The sequence below is a fragment of the Salvelinus namaycush genome, chromosome 27 (assembly GCF_016432855.1).
Source record: "Salvelinus namaycush isolate Seneca chromosome 27, SaNama_1.0, whole genome shotgun sequence".
Lineage (NCBI taxonomy): Eukaryota > Metazoa > Chordata > Actinopteri > Salmoniformes > Salmonidae > Salvelinus > Salvelinus namaycush.
In genome coordinates, this window is record NC_052333.1 from 15,045,589 (window position 1) to 15,072,039 (window position 26,451).

At 43.9% G+C, this 26,451-nt stretch overlaps 1 protein-coding gene across 1 annotated transcript in view; it reads left to right on the plus strand.

The window, feature by feature from the left end:
* The window catches only part of LOC120022488 (rap guanine nucleotide exchange factor 5-like), a 66,503-nt gene that overhangs the window by 35,913 nt on the left and 4,139 nt on the right, over positions 1–26,451 (plus strand). The window contains exons 7-15 of the mRNA XM_038966413.1: positions 8,026–8,204; positions 9,190–9,290; positions 16,057–16,135; positions 16,210–16,360; positions 16,759–16,850; positions 17,050–17,080; positions 17,654–17,732; positions 25,877–26,026; positions 26,267–26,364. Of these exons, the coding sequence (XP_038822341.1) occupies positions 8,026–8,204; positions 9,190–9,290; positions 16,057–16,135; positions 16,210–16,360; positions 16,759–16,850; positions 17,050–17,080; positions 17,654–17,732; positions 25,877–26,026; positions 26,267–26,364 (960 nt within the window). The remainder of the gene's footprint in view (positions 1–8,025; positions 8,205–9,189; positions 9,291–16,056; positions 16,136–16,209; positions 16,361–16,758; positions 16,851–17,049; positions 17,081–17,653; positions 17,733–25,876; positions 26,027–26,266; positions 26,365–26,451) is intronic.

Below are 26,451 nucleotides of genomic sequence, written 5' to 3' on the forward strand. Positions count from 1 at the left end.
ACCCTTGTGGGGCCCCAGTGTTGAGGATCAGCGGGGTGGAGATGTTGTTACCTACCCTCACCACCTGGGGGCGGCCCGTCAGGAAGTCCAGGACCCAGTTGCACAGGGCGGGGTCGAGACCCAGGGTCTCGAGTTTGATGACGAGTTTGGAGGGTACTATGGTGTTAAATGCTGAGCTGTAGTCGATGAACAGCATTCTCACATAGGTATTCCTCTTGTCCAGATGGGTTAGGGCAGTGTGCAGTGTGGTTGCGATTGCGTCGTCTGTGGACCTATTGGGTCGGTAAGCAAATTGGAGTGGGTCTAGGGTGTCAGGTAGGGTGGAGGTGATATGGTCCTTGACTAGTCTCTCAAAGCACTTCATGATGACGGAGTGCTACGGGGCGGTAGTCGTTTAGCTCAGTTACCTTAGCTTTCTTGGGAACAGGAACAATGGTGGCCCTCTTGAAGCATGTGGGAACAGCAGACTGGGATAAGGATTGATTGAATATGTCCTTAAACACACCAGCCAGCTGGTCTGCGCATGCTCTGAGGACGCGGCTGGGAATGCCGTCTGGGCCTGCAGCCTTGTGAGGGTTAACACGTTTAAATGTTTTACTCACCTCGGCTGCAGTGAAGGAGAGCCCGCAGGTTTTGGTAGCGGGCCGTGTCAGTGGCACTGTATTGTCCTCAAAGCGAGCAAAAAAGTTATTTAGTCTGTCTGGGAGCAAGACATCCTGGTCCGCGACGGGGCTGGTTTTCTTTTTGTAATCCGTGATTGACTGTAGACCCTGCCACATACCTCTTGTGTCTGAGCTGTTGAATTGCGACTCTACTTTGTCTCTATACTGGGACTTAGCTTGTTTGATTGCCTTGCGGAGGGAATAGCTACACTGTTTGTATTCGGTCATGTTTCCGGTCACCTTGCCCTGGTTAAAAGCAGTGGTTCGCACTTTCAGTTTCAATGCGAATGCTGCCATCAATCCACGGTTTCTGGTTTGGGAATGTTTTAATCGTTGCTGTGGGTACGACATCGTCAATGCACTTTCTAATGAACTCGCTCACCGAATCAGCATATTCGTCAATGTTGTTGTTGGACGCAATGCGGAACATATCCCAATCCACGTGATCGAAGCAGTCTTGAAGCGTGGAATCAGATTGGTCGGACCAGCGTTGAACAGACCTGAGCGCGGGAGCTTGCTGTTTTAGTTTCTGTTTGTAGGCTGGAAGCAACAAAATGGAGTCGTGGTCAGCTTTTCCGAAAGGAGGGCGGGGGAGGGCCTTATATGCGTCGCGGAAGTTAGTATAACAATGATCCAAGGTTTACGCAGATGCATCTTTCTTTTGGTGTTTTTCAGTGTCAGTGGAAAGGCCTCTTTAGTGTCCTACGTTTTCATAACTGTGACCTTAATTGCTTACGGTCTGTAAGCTGTTAGTGTCTTAACGACCGTTCCACAGCTGCATGTTCATTAATTGTTTATGGTTCATTGAACAAGCATGGGAACAGTGTTTAAATCCTTTACAATGAAGATCTGTGAAGTTATTTGGATTTTTACGAATTATCTTTGAAAGACAGGGTCCTGAAAAAGGGACGTTTCTTTTTTGCTGAGTTTATATAACATTCTGTCTCTGTAGTTTATAACATTCTGTCTCTAGTACAGTGCATTTGGAAAGTATTCAGACCCATTGACTTTGTCCACATTTAGTTACATTACAGCCTTATTTAAAAAAATATATATATTTTTTTTTAAATGTCCTCATGAATCTACACACAATACCTCATAATGACAAGGCAAAAACACATTTTTAGAATAAATAAAAAAATCACATATTCATAAGTATTCAGACCCTTTACTCAGTACTTTGTTGAAGCACCTTTGGCAGCGATTGCAGCCTCAAATCTTCTTGGGTATGATGCTACAAGCTTGGCACACCTGTATTTGGGGAGTTCCTCCTATTCTTCTCTGCAGATCCTCTCAAGCTCTGTCAGGTTGGATGGGGAGTGTCGCTACACAGCTATTTTCAGGTCTCTCCAGTAATGATCGATCGGGTTCAAGTACGGGCTCTGACTGGGCCACACAATGACATTCAGAGACTTGTCCCAAAGCCACTCCTGCGTTGTCTTGGCTTTGTACCCGATGGTCACAGACAGAGGGTCATTGTTCTGTTGGAAGGTGAACCTTTGCCCCCAGTCTGAGGTCCTGAGGGCTCTGGAGCAGGTTTTCATCAAGGATCTCTCTGTACTTTGCTCTGTTCATCTTTCCCTCGATCCTGACTAGTCTCCCTGTCCCTGCTGCTGAAAAACATCCCCACAGCATGATGCTACCATCACCATGCTTCACTGTAGGGATGGTGCCAGGTTTCCTCCAGACGTGACGCTTGGCATTCAGGCCAAAGAGTTCATTCTTCGTTTATCAGATCAAAGAATCTTGTTTCTCATGGTCTGAGTGTCCTTTACGTGCCTTTTGGCAAACTCCATGCAGGTTGTCATGTGCCTTTTACTGAGGAGTGGCTTCCTTCTGGCCACTCTACCATAAATGCCTGATTGGTGGAGTGCTGCAGAGATGGTTGTCCTTCTGGAAGGTTCTCCCATCTCCACAGAGGAACTCTGGAGCTCTGTCTGTGACCATCGGGTTCGTGGTCACCTCCCTGACCAAGGCCTTTCTCCCCCGATTGCTCAGTTTGGCCAGGCAGCCAGCTCTAGGAAGATTCTTGGTGGTTCCAAACTTTTTCCATTTAAGAATGATAGAGGCCACTGTGTTCTTGGGGACCTTCAATGCTGCAGAAATGTTTTGGTACCCTTCCCCAGATCTGTGCCTCAACACAGATCTGTTGAGGCACAGATCTGGGGAAGGGTACCAAAACATTTCTGCAGGGTACCAAAACATTTCTTCAACACGGGGCGGCAGGTAGCCTAGTGGTTAGTGCGTTGGACTAGTATCCGAAATGTTGCAAGATCGAATCCCCGAGCTGACCAGGTAAAAATCTGTCGTTCTGCCCCTGAACCAGGCAGTTAACCCACTGTTCCTAGGACGTCATTGAAAATAAGAATTTGTTCTTAACTGACTTGCTTAGTTCAATACAGGTTAAAAAAAAAACACAATCCCGTCTCGGAGTTCTACTCTGACCTCATGGCTTGGTTTTTGCTCTGACATGCACTATCAACTGTGGGACCTTAAATAGACAGTGTTTTTCCAAATCATGTTCAATTAATTGAATTTACTACAGTAGGACTCCAATCAAGTTGAAGAAACATCAAGGATGATCAATGGAAACAGGATGCCCCTGAGGTCAATTTGGAGTCTCTTAGCAAAGGGTCTGAATATGAATACTATTTGATTTTTTAAATAGATTTGCAAAAATTTCTAAAAACCTGTTTTGCTTTGTCATTATGGGGTATTGTGTGTAGGTTGATGAGGAAAATAATTTTATCAATTTTAGAATAATGCTGTAACTTAACAAAATGTGGAAATAGTCAAGGGGTCTGAATACTTTCTGAATGCACTGTATTATTCTGTCTCTTGTATATAAAATTATGTATCTCTAGTATACAACATTCTGTCTCTAGTAGAGGTCGACCGATTATGATTTTTCAACGCCGATACCAATTATTGGAGGACCAAAAAAGACGATACCGATTAATCGGCCGATTTTTATATATGTGTATATGTAATAATGACAATTACAACAATACTGAATGAACACTTATTTTAACTTAATACATAAATAAAATGTATTTAGTCTCAAATAAATAATGAAACATGCTGAATTTGGTTTAAATAATGCAAAAACACAGTGTTGGAAAAGAAAGTAAAAGTGCAATATGTGCCATGTAAAAAAGCTAACGTTTAAGTTCCTTGCTCAGAACATATGAAAGCTGGTGGTTCAATATTCCCAGTTCTTCAATATTCCCAGTTAAGAAGTTTTAGATTGTAGTTATTATAGGAATTATGACACGTCGACTATTTCTCTCTATACCATTTCTATTTCATATACATTTGACTATTGGATGTTCTAATAGGCACTTTAGTATTGCCACCCTAATCTCAGGAGTTGATAGGCTTGAAGTCATAAACAACGCTGTGCTTCAAGCATTGCTAAGAGCTGCTGGCAAATGCCTACCACCGCTCAGTCAGACAGACTGCTCTATCAAATATCAAATCATAGACTTAGTTATAATATAATAAACACAGAAATACGAGCCTTTGGTCATTAATATGGTCAAATCCAGAAACTATCATTTCGAAAACAATACGTTTATTCTTTCAGTGAAATACGGAACCGTTACGTATTTTATCGAAAGGGTGGCAACCCTAAGTCTAAATATTGCTGTTACATTGCACAACCTTCAATGTTATGTCATAATTATGTCAAATTCTGGCAAATTAGTTTGCATCGAGCCAGGCGGCCCAAACTGTTGCATATACCCTGACTCTGCGTGCAATGAACGCAAGAGAAGTGACACAATTTCCCTAGTTAATATTGCCTGCTAACATTAATTTATTTTAACTAAATATGCAGGTTTAAAAATATATACTTTTGTGTATTGATTTTAAGAAAGGCATTGATGTTTATGGTTTGGTACATTCCTGCAACGATTGTGCTTTTGTTAAATCATCACCCGTTTGGCGAAGTAGGCTGTGATTCGATGATAAATTAACAGGCACCGCATTGATTATATGCAATTTAGGACAAGCTAGTTAACCTAGTAATATCATCAACCATGTGTAGTGTCGTGTCTTTGGCTATGCCAGATTAATTGCTATGACATGCTATTCTATAAAATTATTTCTCCGTAATTAATATTACCTGATTGAACTAATCATGTAAATGTAATTAGCTAGAGAGGGACACCACGAATTAATATTTATAGAGCTGTTATCTTCCGAATAAACTCTTAAAGATTTCGTCATATTTTACATCCATAGCAGTCACATTAATCGTCATTTTATTCAGTCTCATCTGAAAGTTGTAAATCCTTGGTTATCTGCAAGAATCCTGGCTAACAAGTTGAATCAGCAATACAAAATTGGGTTTAATTATTTATTTACTAAATACCTAACTAATCACACAGAATCACACATACACAATTAAATCATAACTTGATCACAAATTGCCGTCATAAAGGAAAACGTCCCTAGCGGGCGGAATAGATATGACAGCTTGTTACACAAAGAAAAGGGGCGGGATTTTAGTGAAAGAGCGGGAGACTGGAACATAGGCGAGCTGTGCTATCGTAAATACAGTATCTTATGCATTCTAAATTACCGCCCATTTGAAAAAGGAAAATGCAATAAATATTTACTCTGAGCTGCGCTTCAGTAGGTTGGTGGTAGATGGAAGACCGTATCGCCAACCCGAGTCCTCTGTCCTTTGAAGAATGTCTCTGGTGGTCACTGGATATGTGGTAACGTCGTTGTGGAGTAGACGGGATACTCTGACTGTCCTTCCTAACCTGCGTTTGTAGCAGCTGTTGCTAACTCAACGGCTAGGAGGTATCACTTCTGTAGTGAATACGAGTTCAAAGTTCATACCATTTACAACCAAAGTCCATGCTGATGTTGGCTTAGTTCTGTAGTTATTATCTGAACCATTCTGACATCGGATCGTCATCCTAATGTACCCGGAACAGAAGGTTATAATTTTGTCAATGGCTTTATATAGTGGAGGGAGAGGGGTGTGTCTGAAAAGTTTATAACCCATGTCTCTTCACAGGGGCGGGCCCCTGGTTGAGCAGAAGCCCAAACTTATGAAAACCCAAATCTCTCATTTGGAAGCTAAAATTACATTTCATCTCTTCACAAATAATTTCATATTCAAACATTTGAATTAAACAACAATTCCATGTGAATCCGATACCTCTGACGTTTAGACTTTCCACAGTAGAGTTTATGTCATTCTATCATTGATGAGACCTTAAGTACCACCGCATATGTTCAGTTGGTCGGATTACCAGAATATAGTTCATTTCCCCCCAACTTCTGATGTACCCAGAATCTCTATGTTAACCGAGGGGTTTTCTTATGTCACATCAGTTATAGTAGGGAGAGGGAAAAAGGGGGAAAGAGGTATTTATGACTGTCATAAACCTACCCCCAGGCCAACGTCATGACAGTAGTTAACTAGTGATTATGTTAAGGTTGATTGTTTTTTATAAGATAAGTTTAATGCTAGCTAGCAATTTACCTTGGCTCCTTGCTGCACTCGCATAACAGGTGGTCAGCCTGCCACGCAGTTTCCTCGTGGAATGCAATGTAATCGGCCATAATCGGCGCCCAAAAAGGCAGATTACCGATTGTTATGACAACTTGAAATCGGCCCTAATTAATCGGCCATGTCTCTAGTAAATAACATTCTGTCTCTAGTAAATAACATTCTGTCTCTCTAGTATACAACATTCTGTCTCTCTAGTATACAACATTCTGTCTCTCTAGTAAACAACATTCTGTCTCTCTAGTATATAACATTCTGTCTCTCTAGTATATAACATTCTGTCTCTCTAGTATACAACATTCTGTCTCTCTAGTATACAACATTCTGTCTCTCTAGTATATAACATTCTGTCTCTCTAGTATACAACATTCTGTCTCTCTAGTATATAACATTCTGTCTCTCTAGTATATAACATTCTGTCTCTCTAGTATACAACATTCTGTCTCTCTAGTATATAACATTCTTTCTCTAGTATACAACATTCTGTCTCTCTAGTATACAACATTCTGTCTCTCTAGTATATAACATTCTGTCTCTCTAGTATATAACATTCTGTCTCTCTAGTATATAACATTCTGTCTCTCTAGTATATAACATTCTGTCTCTCTAGTATATAACATTCTGTCTCTCTAGTATATAACATTCTGTCTCTCTAGTATATAACATTCTGTCTCTCTAGTATACAACATTCTGTCTCTCTAGTATATAACATTCTGTCTCTCTAGTATATAACATTCTGTCTCTCTAGTATATAACATTCTGTCTCTAGTATACAACATTCAGTCTCTCTAGTATATAACATTCAGACAATTCCTTTACTTTCAGGCCATCAAATGTCCAAACTCTGTTTTCTTTAACATTGCTAGCATACTTTCTCAAACTAAATGGATGTGGTTTTGATGCAGCAGATTCTAACTGTGTGTGTAGATGTACATTATGTGTGCCGTGTGTGTGTGTGTGGTTGGTGTGTGTATAGAGGGGTAACCCTGTATCAGATATCAGACCGTTGTTTTAATCTGCGGCTCACAGGGAGTTGATGGGAGATGTGGTGGGTCCTTGCCCAAGAGATAGGGTGGTCGTGGTCTTCACAGTTGATTCCGCAGGTTGCATGACATGAGCTGAATGAAACGTAAAAGACTTTGAAAATAAAAAACCTTTTATATGCTCAGTGCTCCGTTGACCTTTCACAGAGATGCTTCTTTTTGTGAGAAATCTTCTAACAACAACGGGAATTTTGCATTCATATGACAAGTGTCCACTAAAATATGAAAATACGTCATGTCATGTCTCAAAATCGATATACATCTTAGCTCTATATTGTTTCATGTCCTGCGGTTTCGAGAGGAAAGATGACGAGTTCGTCGGGAAAGTGAGCCTGTAAGTTAGCAGTAGTTTTCATTCTTGCACAGAATCCAGTCTATCTGATGAGATGCAATTTTTTCAGAGTTTTGACCTATTTTTTCTTCTCTGGCCTCCATTGATTTAGTCACCCTAATTCTGGCCATCCTACAAGGGTAAAAACTCTTGTAACCTTTGAACGGATTATGATAGAGACATGAGGTTTGGACCATTGGTTTTCTTAAAGGATTATCTACGTAATTAACTTATTTCACTCATTGGTCAAAAGATACGTTTTTGATTGGACACCCTACAATATATGTATCTTTTCCACCCTGTGTGATAAAACTCCCACACAACACACATTGTCATCCTGTTTCTCTCTATATTCTGCATACAATACCAATGTACAATTCTTCTCTCTCTCTCTCTCTCTCTCTCTCTCTCTCTCTCTCTCTCTCTCTCTCTCTCTCTCTCTCTCTCTCTCTCTCTCAGGGAGAGGCAGTAGGGAGGGTGTGTCTTAAGGAAAGGGGTCGGGACGTCCTTGTGCTACAGAGAGTGCCATCATCAGTGACATCACCTAACCCCGCTTCCTCGCCATCATCAGTGACATCACCTAGCCCCGCTTCCTCGCCATCAGGGGGAGGGGCCAGAGAGGAGGACGGAGAGAAGAGGTCAGTATCCTTATCTTTCACTTTCAATCTCTCTGTCTTTGTAGGCGTTGCTGGAATATACAAATAAATCATGTAAACATTATATATAATCTATAAAGACTATATGCTGTGTATGTCCCAGACAAACCTGTTCGTTGAAAGCCATGTCAAGAAAAATATTTTACATTCTCCCTCCTTTTCCCTCTGTCTTAAGTCACACCCTTTGCATGCCTGCACGCACACCAGCTTCTGCCCTGACAAGATAGATTGTGTGCTTGCTTCCTAGAGGATGTGTGTGGGTTTGTGTGTGTTATGACAGAGAATGTGTGTGTTTTAGCTGCAAGCAGAGAGAGAATGATTTTCTTGTCTTGAAGGGAGAAACAAAGCAAAGGAAAGCAAGACTGTTTGCTGCCTAGAGGATGTGTTTACACTTTATAAAGGGTGTGTGTGTGTCTCTGGGGTTAGGCAGGGAGAGGGGAGGCCTCAGTACATCCCCTTTTGGGGTAGAGCTACTATAGAGCCTCTATATCTGTGGAGCTCCAGGCAGGCAGGGGGAGCAGGCTGGCTCTTCAGCCCAGGACAGAGCACCCTGGCTGGGAATTTTGCGCTAGGGAGAGCAAATCCTCTGGAGGAATTGAGATGGACTTGAGAACTGTCACACTAGTGGAGGCAGAGGAAGATGAAGAGGGTAGTGATGATGATGACGATGACTGTTGTAGTAGTTCTGTCCTGACCTTCAATGTTCCTTACCTGCTCTACATTGATGATGAGGATGAAGATGACTGGAGTAGTCTACCTTACATTGATGAGGAAGGGGAGGATGAGGAGGGAGAGGAGGAGAGGGAAGAGAGAGAAAGGAGAGATAGCAGCTCTGAGGAATACTACTCCTGCTCTTCCTCCTGTGCTTCTGACAGGTGTGTTGGTATGTGTGTATCATGTATGTGTGTGTGTGCGTGAGTGTGTGAGTCCTTGTTTATGTGTAACTTTTCTCTGTGTGTGTCTGTAGGTATGTGGTGGTGTCTGGAACACCCCTGAAGATTCTAGAACACCTGCTGAGTGACCTACGACTGGATGACCAGAGAGGAGCACCGGAGAGCAGAGTGTCTGGTGAGTAAACACGTACACACACACACACAGTCTTGTTTATCCTTAGCACAGTCTTGTTAAATCCTATTTAACCTTAACCCCAAAACCTAACCCTGACTTCTAACCATTACCCCTAAACCTAATTCTAACCCAAACACAAATTCTACCTTAACCCTAAACCCCTTAGAAATAGCATATGACTTTGTGGGGACTAACAAAATGTCCCCAATTGGTCAAATTTTGGTTAGTTTACTATTCTTGTGGGGACTTCCGGTCGCACATACACACAGCAGATAGTTTGGTGATTGTGGGATCTCCCAAAGATCTGTACTCAGTCCATTACACTTATTTAAATGTACACCAAATCATTTAATTTGTGTGTTTGTTTGTGTGCACCAATCCCTCCCCTGCTGTTAGGAATGTCCTGACATGTTGCAACATAACTACTACTTCTACTCTTCTTCATTCTTTCTTTTGTTCTTTCTTTCTCAGGAATATATTGTAGCATATTTCAGTGTTGTCTAACTAGCTTGACATATTGGGAAACGCTGACAAAAGACCATCTTGGGTAAATGAGTCTTCGGCCCTAATGATCACCAGTCAAAAAGAGAGCTGAAAGAAAAGAAAGAGAGGAGTGTGTGTGTACGTGCGCATGTGTGCCTGTGTGAGTGCGTGCGCGCGTCTGTGTCTGTGTGTGTGTTTTAAACAGCAACATGTTTAACAAGCTGAAACAAGCCTAAAGCGAGATTAACGCACAACACTACAATACCTGATTACTAAGATTAGATCTGTGGGCTGGGGGTGGTGTGTGTCTGTGTGTCTGTGTGTGTGTGTGTGTGTGTGTGTGTGTGTGTGGGTGTGGGTGTGGGTGGGTGGGTGGGTGGGTGTGTGTGTTTGTAGATGAAGATGAAATTGGAGGAGTGAAGGAGAGTTGTTAACATGGAGAAAGGAGAAAATGAAAGCAGTTGGAAAATTGGAAAGGTACGGTGGAAGGAGAGAGGGGGGAGGGTGGAGAGAAGGAAAGAGGTAGAAGCCAGCTAAATAGTCTAGTCATTTAAAGTGGTGTTCTATAAAAAGCTTGCTTTCCTATCTAAACGTCAGACAGCTGGTTAGTTAATTATTCATAGGAACCTTTCGGCTGCTCTATCCACTGCTCTGCGGAACCATTACTTTTTTTGTTCCATGTTTCCCATGGACAGAGTTTAACGTTGTGCAGCAAGCTCAGTCTGCACAGATGCACTAATATTGATAACATAATGAGTGGCTATTAGGGATGTAAGATGATTTGTAGATCAGTGATTCAGCGCCTTGCTCAGGCCAACTGCATTCTCAGCCCTTCATGAAACTGCATTGCCAGGGCTGGACCTGTATAATCCACCATTACTTATATCATTCTTCCTGAAACTCTTCAGTGAGAAGAGATATTTCAAAATAAATCGAATGAATGTTTTTGCATGATATTCCAAATGCCTGTATCGCGTTTATGTCCACTTGTTCTCATGTTGTAATTTGTCTTGACTCCTTTGTGCCTTCTGTGCTGTGTGCACCTTCCCATTTACACCAGAGACCTGTATATCATGACGAGATGCTCATGTCTCCGCCCTAACAATGGGAGTCATTGTCCCAAAGGCTGAGGCAGGCGACAAGCTTAGGTCCAAAATAAACCCATAGAAACGCATTGGGTTTATTTTTTAACTGATTATGGCGAGAGTGAAACCTCGCGCTTTGCCTCTTCCTCTCTGTTTACACACACACACACACTAAGCCCCTCCTCCGCCACTCACAACAACAAAGCTGAGAGATCACTACTTCCTCTCTGACCAGCGGTTTCAACTCGCTATTTGCATTTGAGGTTTGGTCCAACAGACTGGGTCATATGGACACTGAAACACATTGAGACATTATTTTACTGTAATAGAGAAGTTAACCTTTCTAACCATACGCTTTTTATGTCTCACCTGCTCTAATTGCCAGCTAGCTTTATAGTTCCACCCTCAGAGCATGTGCAGACCAGCTAGCTTTATAGTTCCACCCTCAGAGCATGTGCAGACCAGCTAGCTTTATAGTTCCACCCTCAGAGCATGTGCAGACCAGCTAGCTTTATAGTTCCACCCTCAGAGCATGTGCAGACCAGCTAGCTTTATAGTTCCACCCTCAGAGCATGTGCAGACCAGCTAGCTTTATAGTTCCACCCTCAGAGCATGTGCAGACCAGCTAGCTTTATAGTTCCACCCTCAGAGCATGTGCGGACCAGCTAGCTTTATAGTTCCACCCTCAGAGCATGTGCGGACCAGCTAGCTTTATAGTTCCACCCTCAGAGCATGTGCGGACCAGCTAGCTTTATAGTTCCACCCTCAGAGCATGTGCGGACCAGCTAGCTTTATAGTTCCACCCTCAGAGCATGTGCAGACCAGCTAGCTTTATAGTTCCACCCTCAGAGCATGTGCAGACCAGCTAGCTTTATAGTTCCACCCTCAGAGCATGTGCAGACCAGCTAGCTTTATAGTTCCACCCTCAGAGCATGTGCAGACCAGCTAGCTTTATAGTTCCACCCTCAGAGCATGTGCAGACCAGCTAGCTTTATAGTTCCACCCTCAGAGCATGTGCAGACCAGCTAGCTTTATAGTTCCACCCTCAGAGCATGTGCAGACCAACTAGCTTTATAGTTCCACCCTCAGAGCATGTGCAGACCAGCTAGCTTTATAGTTCCACCCTCAGAGCATGTGCAGACCAGCTAGCTTTATAGTTCCACCCTCAGAGCATGTGCGGACCAGCTAGCTTTATAGTTCCACCCTCAGAGCATGTGCAGACCAGCTAGCTTTATAGTTCCACCCTCAGAGCATGTGCAGACCAGCTAGCTTTATAGTTCCACCCTCAGAGCATGTGCAGACCAGCTAGCTTTATAGTTCCACCCTCAGAGCATGTGCAGACCAGCTAGCTTTATAGTTCCACCCTCAGAGCATGTGCAGACCAGCTAGCTTTATAGTTCCACCCTCAGAGCATGTGCAGACCAGCTAGCTTTATAGTTCCACCCTCAGAGCATGTGCAGACCAGCTAGCTTTATAGTTCCACCCTCAGAGCATGTGCAGACCAGCTAGCTGTTGTGTTTTCGGACATTTTCAGCTCAGGTTGTTAGCCCCACCTGCTTCAAGATGTCCACTGTCATCCCTGTGCCCAAAAAGGGAAAGTAAGTGAACTGAATGACTACCGACCCGTAGCACTCACTTCCATCATCATGAAGGACACCTACAACACCAGGTCAAGAAGATCAGCATTGACCTCAGCCACCCAAGCCACGGCCTGTTCTCATGTCAAATCAAATCAACAACAAAAAAATCTTTGCCACATGCGCCGAATACAACAGGTTTAGACCTTACTGTTAAATGCTTACTTACAAGCCATTAACCAACCATGCAGAAAGAAAATATTTGCTAAATAAACGAAAGTAAAAAAAATTACAATAAAATAACAATAACAAGGCTATATATAGGGGTAAATAAACTAAAGTAAAAAATAAATAAAGTAACACTATAAAATAACGAGGCTATATACAAGGGGTACCGGTACAGGAGGAGGTGTGATGGTGTGGGGGCGCTTTACTGGTGGCACTCTGTGATTTATTTAGAATTCAAGGCACACTTAACCAGCATGGCTACCACAGCATTCTGCAGTGATACGCCATCCCATCTGGTTTGCGCTTAGTGGGACTATCATTTGTTTTTCAACAGGACAATGACCCAACACACCTCCAGGCTATGTAAGGGCTATTTGACCAAGGAGAGTGATGGAGTGCTGCATCAGATGACTTGGCCTCCACAATCACCCAACCTCAACCCAATTGAGATGGTTTGGGATGAGTTGGACTGCAGTCAAGGAAAAGCAGCCAATAAGTGCTCAGCATATGTGGGAACGCCTTCAAGACTGTTGGAAAAATATTCCAGGTGAAGCTGGTTGAGAAAATGCCAAGAGTGTGCAAAGCTGTCAACAAGGCAAAGGGTGGCTACTTTGAAGAATCTCAAATATCAAATATATTTTGATTTGTTTAACACTTTTTTGGTTACTACTTGATTCCATATGTGTTATTTCATAGTTTTGAAGTCTTCACTATTATTCTACAATGTAGAACATAGGAAAAATAAAGAAAAACCCTTGCATGAGTTGATGTCCAAACTTTTGACTGGTACTGTACATGTAGGTAGGGGTAAAGTGAGTAGCAGCAGCATTAAAAAAAGGGGGTCGATATAAAAATCTGGGTAGCCATTTGATAAACTGTTTAGCAGTCTTATGGCTTGGGGGTAGAAGCTGTTAAGGAGCTTTTTGGATCTAGACTTGGCGCTCCTGTACCGCTTGCCATGCAGTAGCAGAGAAAACAGTCTTTGACTTGGCTGGCTATAGTCTTTAACAATATGCAGGGCTTTCCTCTGACACTGCCTGGTATAGAGGTCCTGGATGGATTGGCCCCAGTGATGTACTGGGCCGTACGCACTACCCTCTGTAGCGCCTTGCGGCCAGATGCTGTGCAGTTGCCATACCAGGTGGTGATGCAACCAGTCAGGATGCTCTCAATGGTGCAGCTGTATAACTGTTTAGGGATATGAGGACCAATGTTTCTTCAAAAAAATAATTAGGCACTGAGCAAATTTCAGGTCTGCTGAGTGCAAACTTGGACATTTTGAACATTTTGTGTAACTTCCAGCGCGTGTTTACTGTGAACACTGAGGCTCTATCCGCTTTAGTTACAGTTTTACCAGTGGCCAAGTAGACTACTGTGGCAATTGGATCATAATGTAGGCCTACCAGAGTGGCATACCTTCAAAAACAATGGAGAACACACATCCCATAACATTTTAACATGCAAATAACTGTTATATAATTCAGCCTACAGTAGCAGACAATGTGTGGTATTCAATGTAGGCCTACATTCCATGAGACTTTTGAAAATAACATACAGGGCTTGACATTAACCTGTTTATCCACTTGTCCTTCAGACTGAAGATGTGTTGTTTGATGCAAGAAACCACTTTACAAAATAAGATGCATTATTATCCCCCATACCATTATTACAGTGACTCAGACAAATTATGCTACCCTTTGCCTATTGGATACTTAACTTATTCAAGCCTGTCTCAAAATACAACATTGCCCCTTTAAGACAAAAAAAAGCTCTTTATCTGACTTGCTTTTCAAAGATGTCTAGAAATGTACACGTTTGTGCTCTTGTAGTCAGCTCTTACTGACCACAAATTTATAACTGGGCTAATAACTCACTAACTAGCAAAGGATATGAACAAAATGTGCACATGTGGTTGCATGCAGCTCTTGCTTTGATCTCAAAACAAGCTCATCTACTCACGACCATAGCTGTACACAGTCCAGTTCAAAGTAAGTGGCACAGATCCATATATAGCAATGGTCTATTTGCATATAGGTTTACTGCAGCTCTGATTGGTTATGCCACACAAGTGAAGAGTATGGGCTGAGTCGTGTGCAATGGAATCTACTCCGATGTGTTCTGCCTACAACAAAATATCTTGCATAGTTTGTTTTGTTTCGGTATGTTGCATTGAAAGTGGCTAATATTGCGTTGATTCGATCACAATTGCCACAGTAAAGGGAAACGTTGATATTGTTAACTAACAGGGAAAACTCTAGAAAGTTGAGTGAAGTTCATGGGTTGATATTTCTTCTCGGGGCTACTGTGCGCCCGTGCTCAGCTTAGAGGGGACATTGCTGAGTACCCATGCCAAATCTTTGTAGTCTCCTGAGGGGGAATAGGCGTTGTCGTGCCCTCTTCATGACTGTCTTGGTGTGTTTGGACCATGATAGTTTGTTGGTGATGTGGACACCAAGGAACTTGAAGCTCTCGACCTTCTCCACTACAGCCCTGTCGGTGTGAATGGGGGCGTGCTCGGCCCTCCTTTTCCTGTAGTCCACTATCCGCTCCTTTGTCTTGCTCACATTGAGGGAGAGGTTGTTGTCCTGGCAACACACTGACCACCTCCCAATAGTCTCATTGTTGTCGGTGATCAGGCCTACCACCGTTGTGTCGTCGGCAAACTTAGTGATGGTGTTGGAGTCATGCTTGTCCACGCAGTTGTGGGCGAACAGGGAGTACAGAAGAGGACGAAGCATGCAACCCTGAGGGCCTCCCGTGTTGAGGATCAACATGGCAGATGTGTTGTTGCCTACCTTTAGCACCTGGGGGCGGCCTGTCAGGAAATCCAGGATCCAGTCGCAGAGGGAGGTGTTTAGTTCCAGTGTCCTTCGCTTAGTGCCCTCAAAGCTCATCACTATGGTGTCTATGGGCACTATGACACTATGTCTTCCATAACTCAGACGCAGGCAGTACAGGAGCATCATGGCTAAAACGAACAGACTGGCCAATTTCACAATCCCTGAATTCATTAGATTATTGCTGACTGTTTAAAATGCTGTGTATTTGACCGTTAATTGTACAACGAAGCTTATTCAGAGAATACATTAAACAAATCGAGATATCAGTATATTTTGAATCGCCCATAAGTTTGAAAAAAAATCAAGATATGATTTTTAGGCCATTTCTCCCAGCTCTCAAAGAAAGTTGAATTAACACAACTACAGAGAGGTGTAGGTGGGCCTGGGGAGGTCTAGCGGTTAGGCTGCTGCCTTCAGAGCACAAATAACATGTTGCTGTGGACTCTAATCTGGCCCACGCACTTTTGACACAAACCCTCTTTCAACGTTCCTGTCTTTCTCTCACTGTCTGAGGTATAGAAGTTCGTGACCTGTGATGCATTTCCTGTTTCAGAGCTGCTGCTGGATGACTTCCTGTTGACATACCTAGTGTTCATGACGACCAACGACCTCTGTCAGGCCCTGCTCGGACAATATCCTTTACACTGCATGTGTGTCTGTCTGTCTGTGTTTCTGTGTAGTGTGTATTGTCCTTAACTTGTCCCACCTACAGCAGTAAGCGTGTGCATGGTCAAGGTCAGGAGGATGGAAAGGAGGCCCTCTATAGGAAGAGGAAAGTATTACACCTAGTTGCTCACTGGACACGCCTATATAAGGACTTCCTACGAGAGGACGAACACATCAAGGCATTCATGAAGGTAGGAGGAGACACACAGGTTTGGTAACCAGTGTGTGAGGGTTGTCGTGGGGATTATCTAGTGTAACCCAGGTAATAGCTGCCTAGTAACAGGAAGGAAAGGAGATATATTCAGCATGTCAGTGACAGCGATAATTTAAGTGTTTGTGTGCTTGTGAGCTTGCAGCTTTGTTTTCTCCCTGGCACATGTCTGCACATACATTTACAACACTTAAACCTAAATATATCTCTAAGTGTCAGTTAGAGGTGTATGTTAATGTGTGTGTGTGTGTGTGTGTGTGTGTGTGTGTGTGTGTGTGTGTGTGTGTGTGTGTGTGTGTGTGTGTGTGTGTGTGTGTGTGTGTGTGTGTGTGTGTGTGTGTGTGTGTGTGTGTGTGTGTGTGTGTGTGTGTGTGTCAGACTCTCTCCAGGTGTGTGTTAGAGGATCTTTATGAGTTTCCGTCTCTGGAGAAAGACATGAAGGAGTTCCAGAAGCTTCTACGACGTAGACAGTGAGTGTGTGTGTGTATCCGTGTGTGTATGTACAGCACAAGGACGCCATTGTTTATGAGACATGAGCACAGCCTACGGTTTGTCTGTGGGGGGATAGAGGGGGGTGGGATAGAGGAAACGGAAGCTTCAATTCTCAAGTAAATCTTTATTCATGAACAAGCAAATATGGAGTTGTTTCTCTGTTTGTTTTTGTTTCAGCACAGTGGATGAATGTCCTCCACAACAAAAGGTGAGAGGGATGGAAGAAGTGTGAGGGGAGAGAGAGAAAATGGGGGGGGAGATAATTGGTAGACGAAAATGATCTGTCACTGCCCAGTTAAAGGGATACTTTGGGATTTTGGCAGTGAAATCCTTTATCTACTTCCCCAGAGTCAGGTGAACTCATGGATTGCATTTTTATGTCTCTGCATCCAGTATGAAGGACGTTAGAGTTAGTTTTGCGAGCAAACGCTAACTAGCGTTAGCACAATGACTGGAAGGCTATGGTGTCTACTAGACTCCCCAGTCATTGCGCTGACACTAGTTAGCAACTTCCTTCAAACTGCCGGCAGAGACATAAAAATTGTATCCACGAGTTCAATCTGACACTGAGGAAGTATATAAATGGCTTCATTGCCAAAATCCTAAAATATCCCTTTTATAATCTAATGGTTTATGTCCCACTGTCCCCTTCTCCCTCTCTCCATCCCTCTCTCTCTCTCCGTCTCTCTCTATCCCTCTGTCTTTCTCATTCTTTCTCCCTATCCCTCTCTCTCCCCTCCCTTCTGTCTTCATCCCTCTATTTCTCTGTCTGTCTCTCCAGAGTAAGCCTCTGTTCCAGCAGCTCAGTTTAAAGGAGAACAGTCTGCCACTCCGCTTCCCTCGGGCTGACACCAAAGAGGGTGAGAACACACACACACGTGATGCTGTGATTGTATATTATTGATTTTGATTTATATGATTTATTGAAGTGTCACTTAGCGGTGCCCAGCCCACATGGGTCTACAAGACACTACTAAACACAGTGACATTTTCTTTGTAATCAAAACAAAATAACATTTTCCAAATGATATGCATACAATAATCACAGCCTGTACAGCTATCTAGCCACACTACACAACCAGCTACCATCTAGCCACACTACACAACCAGCTACCATCTAGCCACACTACACAACCAGCTACCATCTAGCCACAGTACACAACCAGCTACCATCTAGCCACACTACACAACCAGCTACCATCTAGCCACACTACACAACCAGCTACCATCTAGCCACACTACACAACCAGCTACCATCTAGCCACACTACACAACCAGCTACCATCTAGCCACACTACACAACCAGCTACCATCTAGCCACACTACACAACCAGCTACCATCTAGCCACACTACACAACCAGCTACCATCTAGCCACAGTACACAACCAGCTACCATCTAGCCACACTACACAACCAGCTACCATCTAGCCACACTACACAACCAGCTACCATCTAGCCACACTACACAACCAGCTACCATCTAGCCACACTACACAACCAGCTACCATCTAGCCACACTACACAACCAGCTACCATCTAGCCACACTACACAACCAGCTACCATCTAGCCACACTACACAACCAGCTACCATCTAGCCACACTACACAACCAGCTACCATCTAGCCACACTACACAACCAGCTACCATCTAGCCACAGTACACAACCAGCTACCATCTAGCCACACTACACAACCAGCTACCATCTAGCCACACTACACAACCAGCTACCATCTAGCCACACTACACAACCAGCTACCATCTAGCCACACTACACAACCAGCTACCATCTAGCCACACTACACAACCAGCTACCATCTAGCCACAGTACACAACCAGCTACCATCTAGCCACAGTACACAACCAGCTACCATCTAGCCACACTACACAACCAGCTACCATCTAGCCACACTACACAACCAGCTACCATCTAGCCACACTACACAACCAGCTACCATCTAGCCACAGTACACAACCAGCTACCATCTAGCCACAGTACACAACCAGCTACCATCTAGCCACACTACACAACCAGCTACCATCTAGCCACACTACACAACCAGCTACCATCTAGCCACAGTACACAACCAGCTACCATCTAGCCACAGTACACAACCAGCTACCATCTAGCCACACTACACAACCAGCTACCATCTAGCCACACTACACAACCAGCTACCATCTAGCCACAGTACACAACCAGCTACCATCTAGCCACACTACACAACCAGCTACCATCTAGCCACACTACACAACCAGCTACCATCTAGCCACACTACACAACCAGCTACCAGCTACCATCTAGCCACACTACACAACCAGCTACCATCTAGCCACACTACACAACCAGCTACCATCTAGCCACACTACACAACCAGCTACCATCTAGCCACACTACACAACCAGCTACCATCTAGCCACACTACACAACCAGCTACCATCTAGCCACACTACACAACCAGCTACCATCTAGCCACACTACACAACCAGCTACCATCTAGCCACACTACACAACCAGCTACCATCTAGCCACACTACACAACCAGCTACCATCTAGCCACACTACACAACCAGCTACCATCTAGCCACAGTACACAACCAGCTACCATCTAGCCACACTACACAACCAGCTACCATCTAGCCACAGTACACAACCAGCTACCATCTAGCCACACTACACAACCAGCTACCATCTAGCCACACTACACAACCAGCTACCATCTAGCCACACTACACAACCAGCTACCATCTAGCCACACTACACAACCAGCTACCATCTAGCCACACTACACAACCAGCTACCATCTAGCCACACTACACAACCAGCTACCATCTAGCCACACTACACAACCAGCTACCATCTAGCCACACTACACAACCAGCTACCATCTAGCCACAGTACACAACCAGCTACCATCTAGCCACACTACACAACCAGCTACCATCTAGCCACACTACACAACCAGCTACCATCTAGCCACACTACACAACCAGCTACCATCTAGCCACACTACACAACCAGCTACCATCTAGCCACACTACACAACCAGCTACCATCTAGCCACACTACACAACCAGCTACCATCTAGCCACACTACACAACCAGCTACCATCTAGCCACACTACACAACCAGCTACCATCTAGCCACAGAACACAACCAGCTACCATCTAGCCACAGTACACAACCAGCTACCATCTAGCCACACTACACAACCAGCTACCATCTAGCCACAGTACACAACCAGCTACCATCTAGCCACACTACACAACCAGCTACCATCTAGCCACACTACACAACCAGCTACCATCTAGCCACACTACACAACCAGCTACCATCTAGCCACACTACACAACCAGCTACCATCTAGCCACACTACACAACCAGCTACCATCTAGCCACACTACACAACCAGCTACCATCTAGCCACAGTACACAACCAGCTACCATCTAGCCACAGTACACAACCAGCTACCATCTAACCACAGTACACAACCAGCTACCATCTAGCCACAGTACACAACCAGCTACCATCTAGCCACACTACACAACCAGCTACCATCTAGCCACACTACACAACCAGCTACCATCTAGCCACACTACACAACCAGCTACCATCTAGCCACACTACACAACCAGCTACCATCTAGCCACACTACACAACCAGCTACCATCTAGCCACACTACACAACCAGCTACCATCTAGCCACACTACACAACCAGCTACCATCTAGCCACACTACACAACCAGCTACCATCTAGCCACACTACACAACCAGCTACCATCTAGCCACACTACACAACCAGCTACCATCTAGCCACAGTACACAACCAGCTACCATCTAGCCACAGTACACAACCAGCTACCATCTAGCCACACTACACAACCAGCTACCATCTAGCCACACTACACAACCAGCTACCATCTAGCCACACTACACAACCAGCTACCATCTAGCCACACTACACAACCAGCTACCATCTAGCCACACTACACAACCAGCTACCATCTAGCCACACTACACAACCAGTACATTTCTCCTTCTCCAGGCATTGTGAAATAACTGAGCAATCTCAAACACGCCCTGTCTGAATTCAAGCCTCTGCTCGTCCCGTAAGCAGAATACTTCAGGTTTATCACCAACATTTTTACAAAAAAGAACATGTCTCAGATCGTCATCCAGAGGGCAATAAAACACTAAATGTATTTCCTTTTCGATTTGCCCAAGTTCACACAGTAGGCAAATTCTCTCTTCGTACAATCTGTTAAATTACGCGTCTCTGTAGCCAGAGCGAGGGTGCCGGATCTGAGTGGTGCACAAACGGACCTTTGGTGTTTTGTTAGGTTCAGGAGGACATATGGTTCAGGGGTGTAGTTCTCGTTGATGAGAGTGTACGTTCTAAGTGTAGGTTTAAACCAAATATAAGCTGGCCATTTTTCCTTCACAACAGCGGATACTCCAATATCCGCTGTGGAGCTTTGCAGCTCCTTCAGGGTTATCTTTGGTCTCTTTGTTGCCTCTCAGATTAATGCCCTCTTTGCCTGGTCCCTGAGTTTTGGTGGGCGGCCCTCTCTTGGCAGGTTTGTTGTGGTGCCATATTCTTTCCATTTTTTAATAATGTATTTAATGGTGCTCCGTGGGATATTCAAAGTTTTGGATATTTTCTTTTTTTTGGATCTAATCTGTACTTCACAACTTTGTCCCTGACCTGTTTGAAGAGCTCCTTGGTCTTCATAGTGCCGCTTGCTTGGTGGTGCCCCTTGCTTAGTGGTGTTGCAGACTCGGGGGCCTTTCAGAACAGGTGTGTGTGTATATATATATATACACTGAGATCATGTGACAGATCATGTGACACTTACATTGCACAAAGGTGGACTTTATTTAACTAATTATGTGACTTTTGAAGGTAATTGGTTGCACCAGATCTTATATAGGGGGTTCATAGCAAAGTGGGTGAATACCAATGCACGCAACACTTTCCGTTTTTTATTTTTTAGAATTTCTTTAAACAAGTTATTTTTTTCATTTCACTTCACCAATTTGGACTATTTTGTGTATGTCCATTACATGAAATCCAAATAAAAATCAATTTACATTACAGGTTTTAATGCAACAAAATAGGAAAATTGCCAAGGGGGGTGAATACTTTTGCAAGGCACTGTACACTGAGTATACCAAACATTAGGAACACCTTCCTAATATTGAGTTGCACCCCCTCCTTTTGCCCTCAGAACAGACTCAATTCGTCAGGGCGTTCCACAGGGATGCTAACCCATGTTGACTCCAATGCTTTCCACAGTTGTGTCAAGTTGGCTGGATGTCCTTTGGGTGGTGGACCATTCTTGATACACATGAGAAACTGTTGAGCATGAAAAACTCAGCACCATTGCAGTTCTTGACACAAACCGGTGCGCCTGGCACCTACTACCATACCCCGTTCAAAGGCACTTAAATAGTTTGTCTTGCCCATTCACCCACTGAATGGTACACCTGTCTAACAGATCACATAGGGAGTTCTTTAGTGGAAGCCTCTCCAGGTAGATCAATAGGGCAGCAGTCTAGGCCCCTTACCTCGATTGTAAATGGTCTTGGTCAAAACATATTGATACAACAGTAGTTAAGATGGGGAGAAGTCTGTCCATAATAAAGCGCTGCTCTGCCTTTTTAACAGCACTATCAACAAGGCAGGTCCTACAAGCCCTAGTTTTGTCGCACCTGGACTGTTCAGTCATGTGATCAGGTGCCACAAAGAGGGACTTAGGAAAATTGCAATTGGCTCAGAACGGGCCTGCACGGCCCTTGGATGTACACAGAGCGCTAATATTAATAATATGCATGGCAATCTCTCCTGGCTCAAAGTGGCCAGCGGGGACTGTGAAGAGACACAAACACAGGCACAGACACATGCATACACACACATACAACAATATACGCACTGCACTATGCACACACATACACATGGATTTTGTGTTGTAGATATGTGGTAGTAGAGTAGGGGCCTGAGGGCACACACTTAGTGTGTTGTGAAATCTGATGTGAATTTATTGTAGTGTTTTTAAAATGGTATAACTGCCTTCATTTTTCTGGACCCCAGGAAGAGTAGCTGCTACCTTGCCAGCAGCTAATGGGGATCCATAATAAATACAAATACAAACACAATCCATGTCTCAAGGCTTAAAAATCTACACTGATTGAAGTGGTTTTAACAGTGACATCATTTAGGGATCATAGCTTTCACCTGGATTTACCAGGTCAGTCTATGTCATGGAAAGAGCCGGTGTTCTTAATGTTTTATATATTCAGTGTATTCTGCAAAACAGTTTCACAAAAAATGGATAACAATTCTCCATCCCACAGATGGTTATGAGTAAGGTCCCAGTCAAACACTTTTTTAGTGATTCTGTGTTCTGGCATATTTATCAGTCTGTTCCATAGATGTATCATGTCACCTTTTGCCTAACCACACATGGTTCCCAACCCATCTCCACAGATGGTCAGGTTTGGAGTCAGTTTGATACCATTCCACTTATTCCGCTCCAGCCTTTATCACGAGCAGGTCCTCCCCAATTAAGGTGCCACCAACCTCCTGTGGTGCACACCAAGAAAGCAGCAGATTGCTCTGTTTTAAACATTGTTGCAATTAGTACCTACTTTGGAACCCCAAACCCCAGCTGCATAGTCCATCCCTGAACACACACAGGAGTTTTGCTGAAAATAAGCACAGTAACCAAGATCATTTTGTTTAACACTGACCCCAAAGCTTTACCGGCAGAATCTCCTAGCGATATTATGGCATCTTCAAAGGGCATGTGTTCATCCAGAATGAAACCAAGGACCTCTATACCAGGCAGTGTCAGAGGAAGGCCCTAAAAATGTTTTAAAACTCCAGCCACCCTAGTCTTAGACTGTTCTCTCTGCTACCGCACGGCAAGCGGTACCGGAGCGCCAAGTCTAGGTCCAAGAGGCTTCTAAACAGCTTCTACCCCCAAGCCATAAGACTCCTGAACACCTAATCAAATGGCTACCCAGACTATTTGCATTGCCCCCCCCCCCCCCTCTCCATCTTTTACACCGCTGCTACTCTCTATTGATATCATCTATGCATAGTCACTTTAATAACTCTACCTTCATATACATATTACCTCAACTAACCGGTGCCTCCGCACATTGAGTCTGTACCGTGTACCCCCCTGTATATGAGTCTCGCTATTGTTATTTTACTGCTGATCTTGAATTACTTGTTACTTTTATTTCTTATTCTTATCCATATTTTTTTTAAACTGCATTGTCGGTTAGGGGCTCATAAGTAAGTATTTCACTGTAAGGTCTACACCTGTTGTATTTGGTGCATGTGACTAATACAATTTTATTTTATTTGATATTTATAGAGCCCAGTGTACAATAATGGGGTTGAATCAAAACAAAGGTTGTGTTCACTTCACTGCACGCCTTTCTTTCTGAAATGAAAAATCTGGGTCTTCTCTTGATTTATCGCCAGTCTCAATTTAGTACACCATAGTTTAACAATATTGAACATATTCTGGAGGTCATCTAATGTCTCGGCAAGGACAACTGCACTACATGACCAAACGTATGTGGATGCCTTCTCGTCACACATCTCATTCCAAAATCATGGGCATTAATATGGAGCTTATCCCCCATTTGCTGCTATAAAAGCCCCCTTCCCCTGGGAAGGCTTTCCACTAGATGTTGGAACATTGCTGTGGGGACTTGCTTGTGTTCTGGTGTTCTGTCAGGTTGAGGTCAGGGCTCTGCAGGCCAGTCAAGTTCTTCCACACCAATCTCGACAAACCATTTCTGTATGAACCTCGCTTTGTGAACGGGGGTATTGTCATGCTGATACAGAAAATGGCTTTCCGCAAACTGTTGCCACAAAGTTGGAAGCACAGAATCATCTAGAATGTCATTGTATACTGCAGCATTAAGATTTCCTTTCACTGGAACTAAGGGGCCTAGGCCGAACCATGAAAAACAGCCCCAGACCATTATTCCTCCACCAAACTTTACAGTTGGCTCTATGCGTTCGGGTAGGTAGCGTTTTCCTGGAATCTGCCAAACTCAGATTCGGCCGTTGGACTGCCAGATTGTGAAGCGTGATTCATCACTCCAGAGAACGCGTTTCCACTGCTCCAGAGTCCAATGGCGGCAAGCTTTACACCACTCCAGCCGACACTTGGCATTGTGCATGGTGATCTTAGGCTTGTGTGCGGCTGCTCGGCCATGGAAACCCATTTCATGAAGCTCCCAACAAACAGTTATTGTGCTGACGTTGCTTCCAGAGGCAGTTTGGAACTTGGTAGTGAGTATTGCAACCGAGGACAGACAATTTTACGAGCTCCAGCACTTGGCGGTCCCGTTCTGTGAGCTTGTGTGACCTGCCACTTTGCGACTGAGCCGTTTTTGGGGCAGCTCTAGCAGGCCAGGAATTTGATGAACTGACTTGTTGGAAAGGTGGCATCCTATGACAGTGCCACGTTGAAAATCACTGAGCTCTTCAGTAAGGCCATTCTACTGTCAGTGTTTGTCTATGGAGATTGCATGGCTGTGTTCTCAATTTTATACACCTGTCAGCAACGGGATGAAATAACCAAATCCACTAATTTGAAGGGGCATCGACATACTTTTGTACATATAATGTATATCATCAGTATACAACAAGATGCCCAGGAATATATCCACAACTTCATCACCAAGTTTAGCATGTTTGATTTGTAGGGCTAAATCATTAACATATATTGCAAATAAAGTGGATGAGAGTAGGTCTCCCTGCTTTACACCGTAAAGGGTTGGAAACCAGCCAGTCCTGAGGTCATTGAGGTCATTTAGCTGATCACAGTAAGACTTTGATGGGATCATAGAATCTTCCATCAATTCCCATTTGAATTAGTCTAAAAGCAAGGAGGTCTCTATTCACCCAATCGAAAGCCTTCTGAAAATATGTTTTATGATGTGTTAACACTATGTGTGTGTGTGTGTGTTCCAGTGCTGTGTCGTGTGTATGTGAGTGCTGACTCGTACCTGTGTGTTTACACACACTCTTTGCTGACCGTGGCAGAGCTGCTGAGGATTGTCGGTCAGAAGATGGACCGACCAGAGGAGGACATGGTGCTGGTGACACACACACCTACTGGAGGTACACACACACACACACACACACACACACACACACACACACTGAAGTCACACACACACACACCCACTGAAGGTACACACACACACTGAAGGTACACACACACACACACACACACACACACACACACACACACACACCCACTGAAGGTACTCACACACACACTAACACACTGGAGGTGCACACACACACACACACTCCTTTTAATTCTCCCCACTTTTCTCTCTCACTCTCCCCCTGTAGAAAGGAGGATGTTACAGGCTGGTCAATATGTGTATTCTGAGACTTTGACGCCACAGAGCAAACTGATGGTCTGTCGGAGGGACCTCACACATATTATGGTAATTAACACCCATATTACGGTTACAAATAATTTGATTGTGGTCATTCACTGACAAATGGTATTTATTTTTTAAACAAAGGCTTTA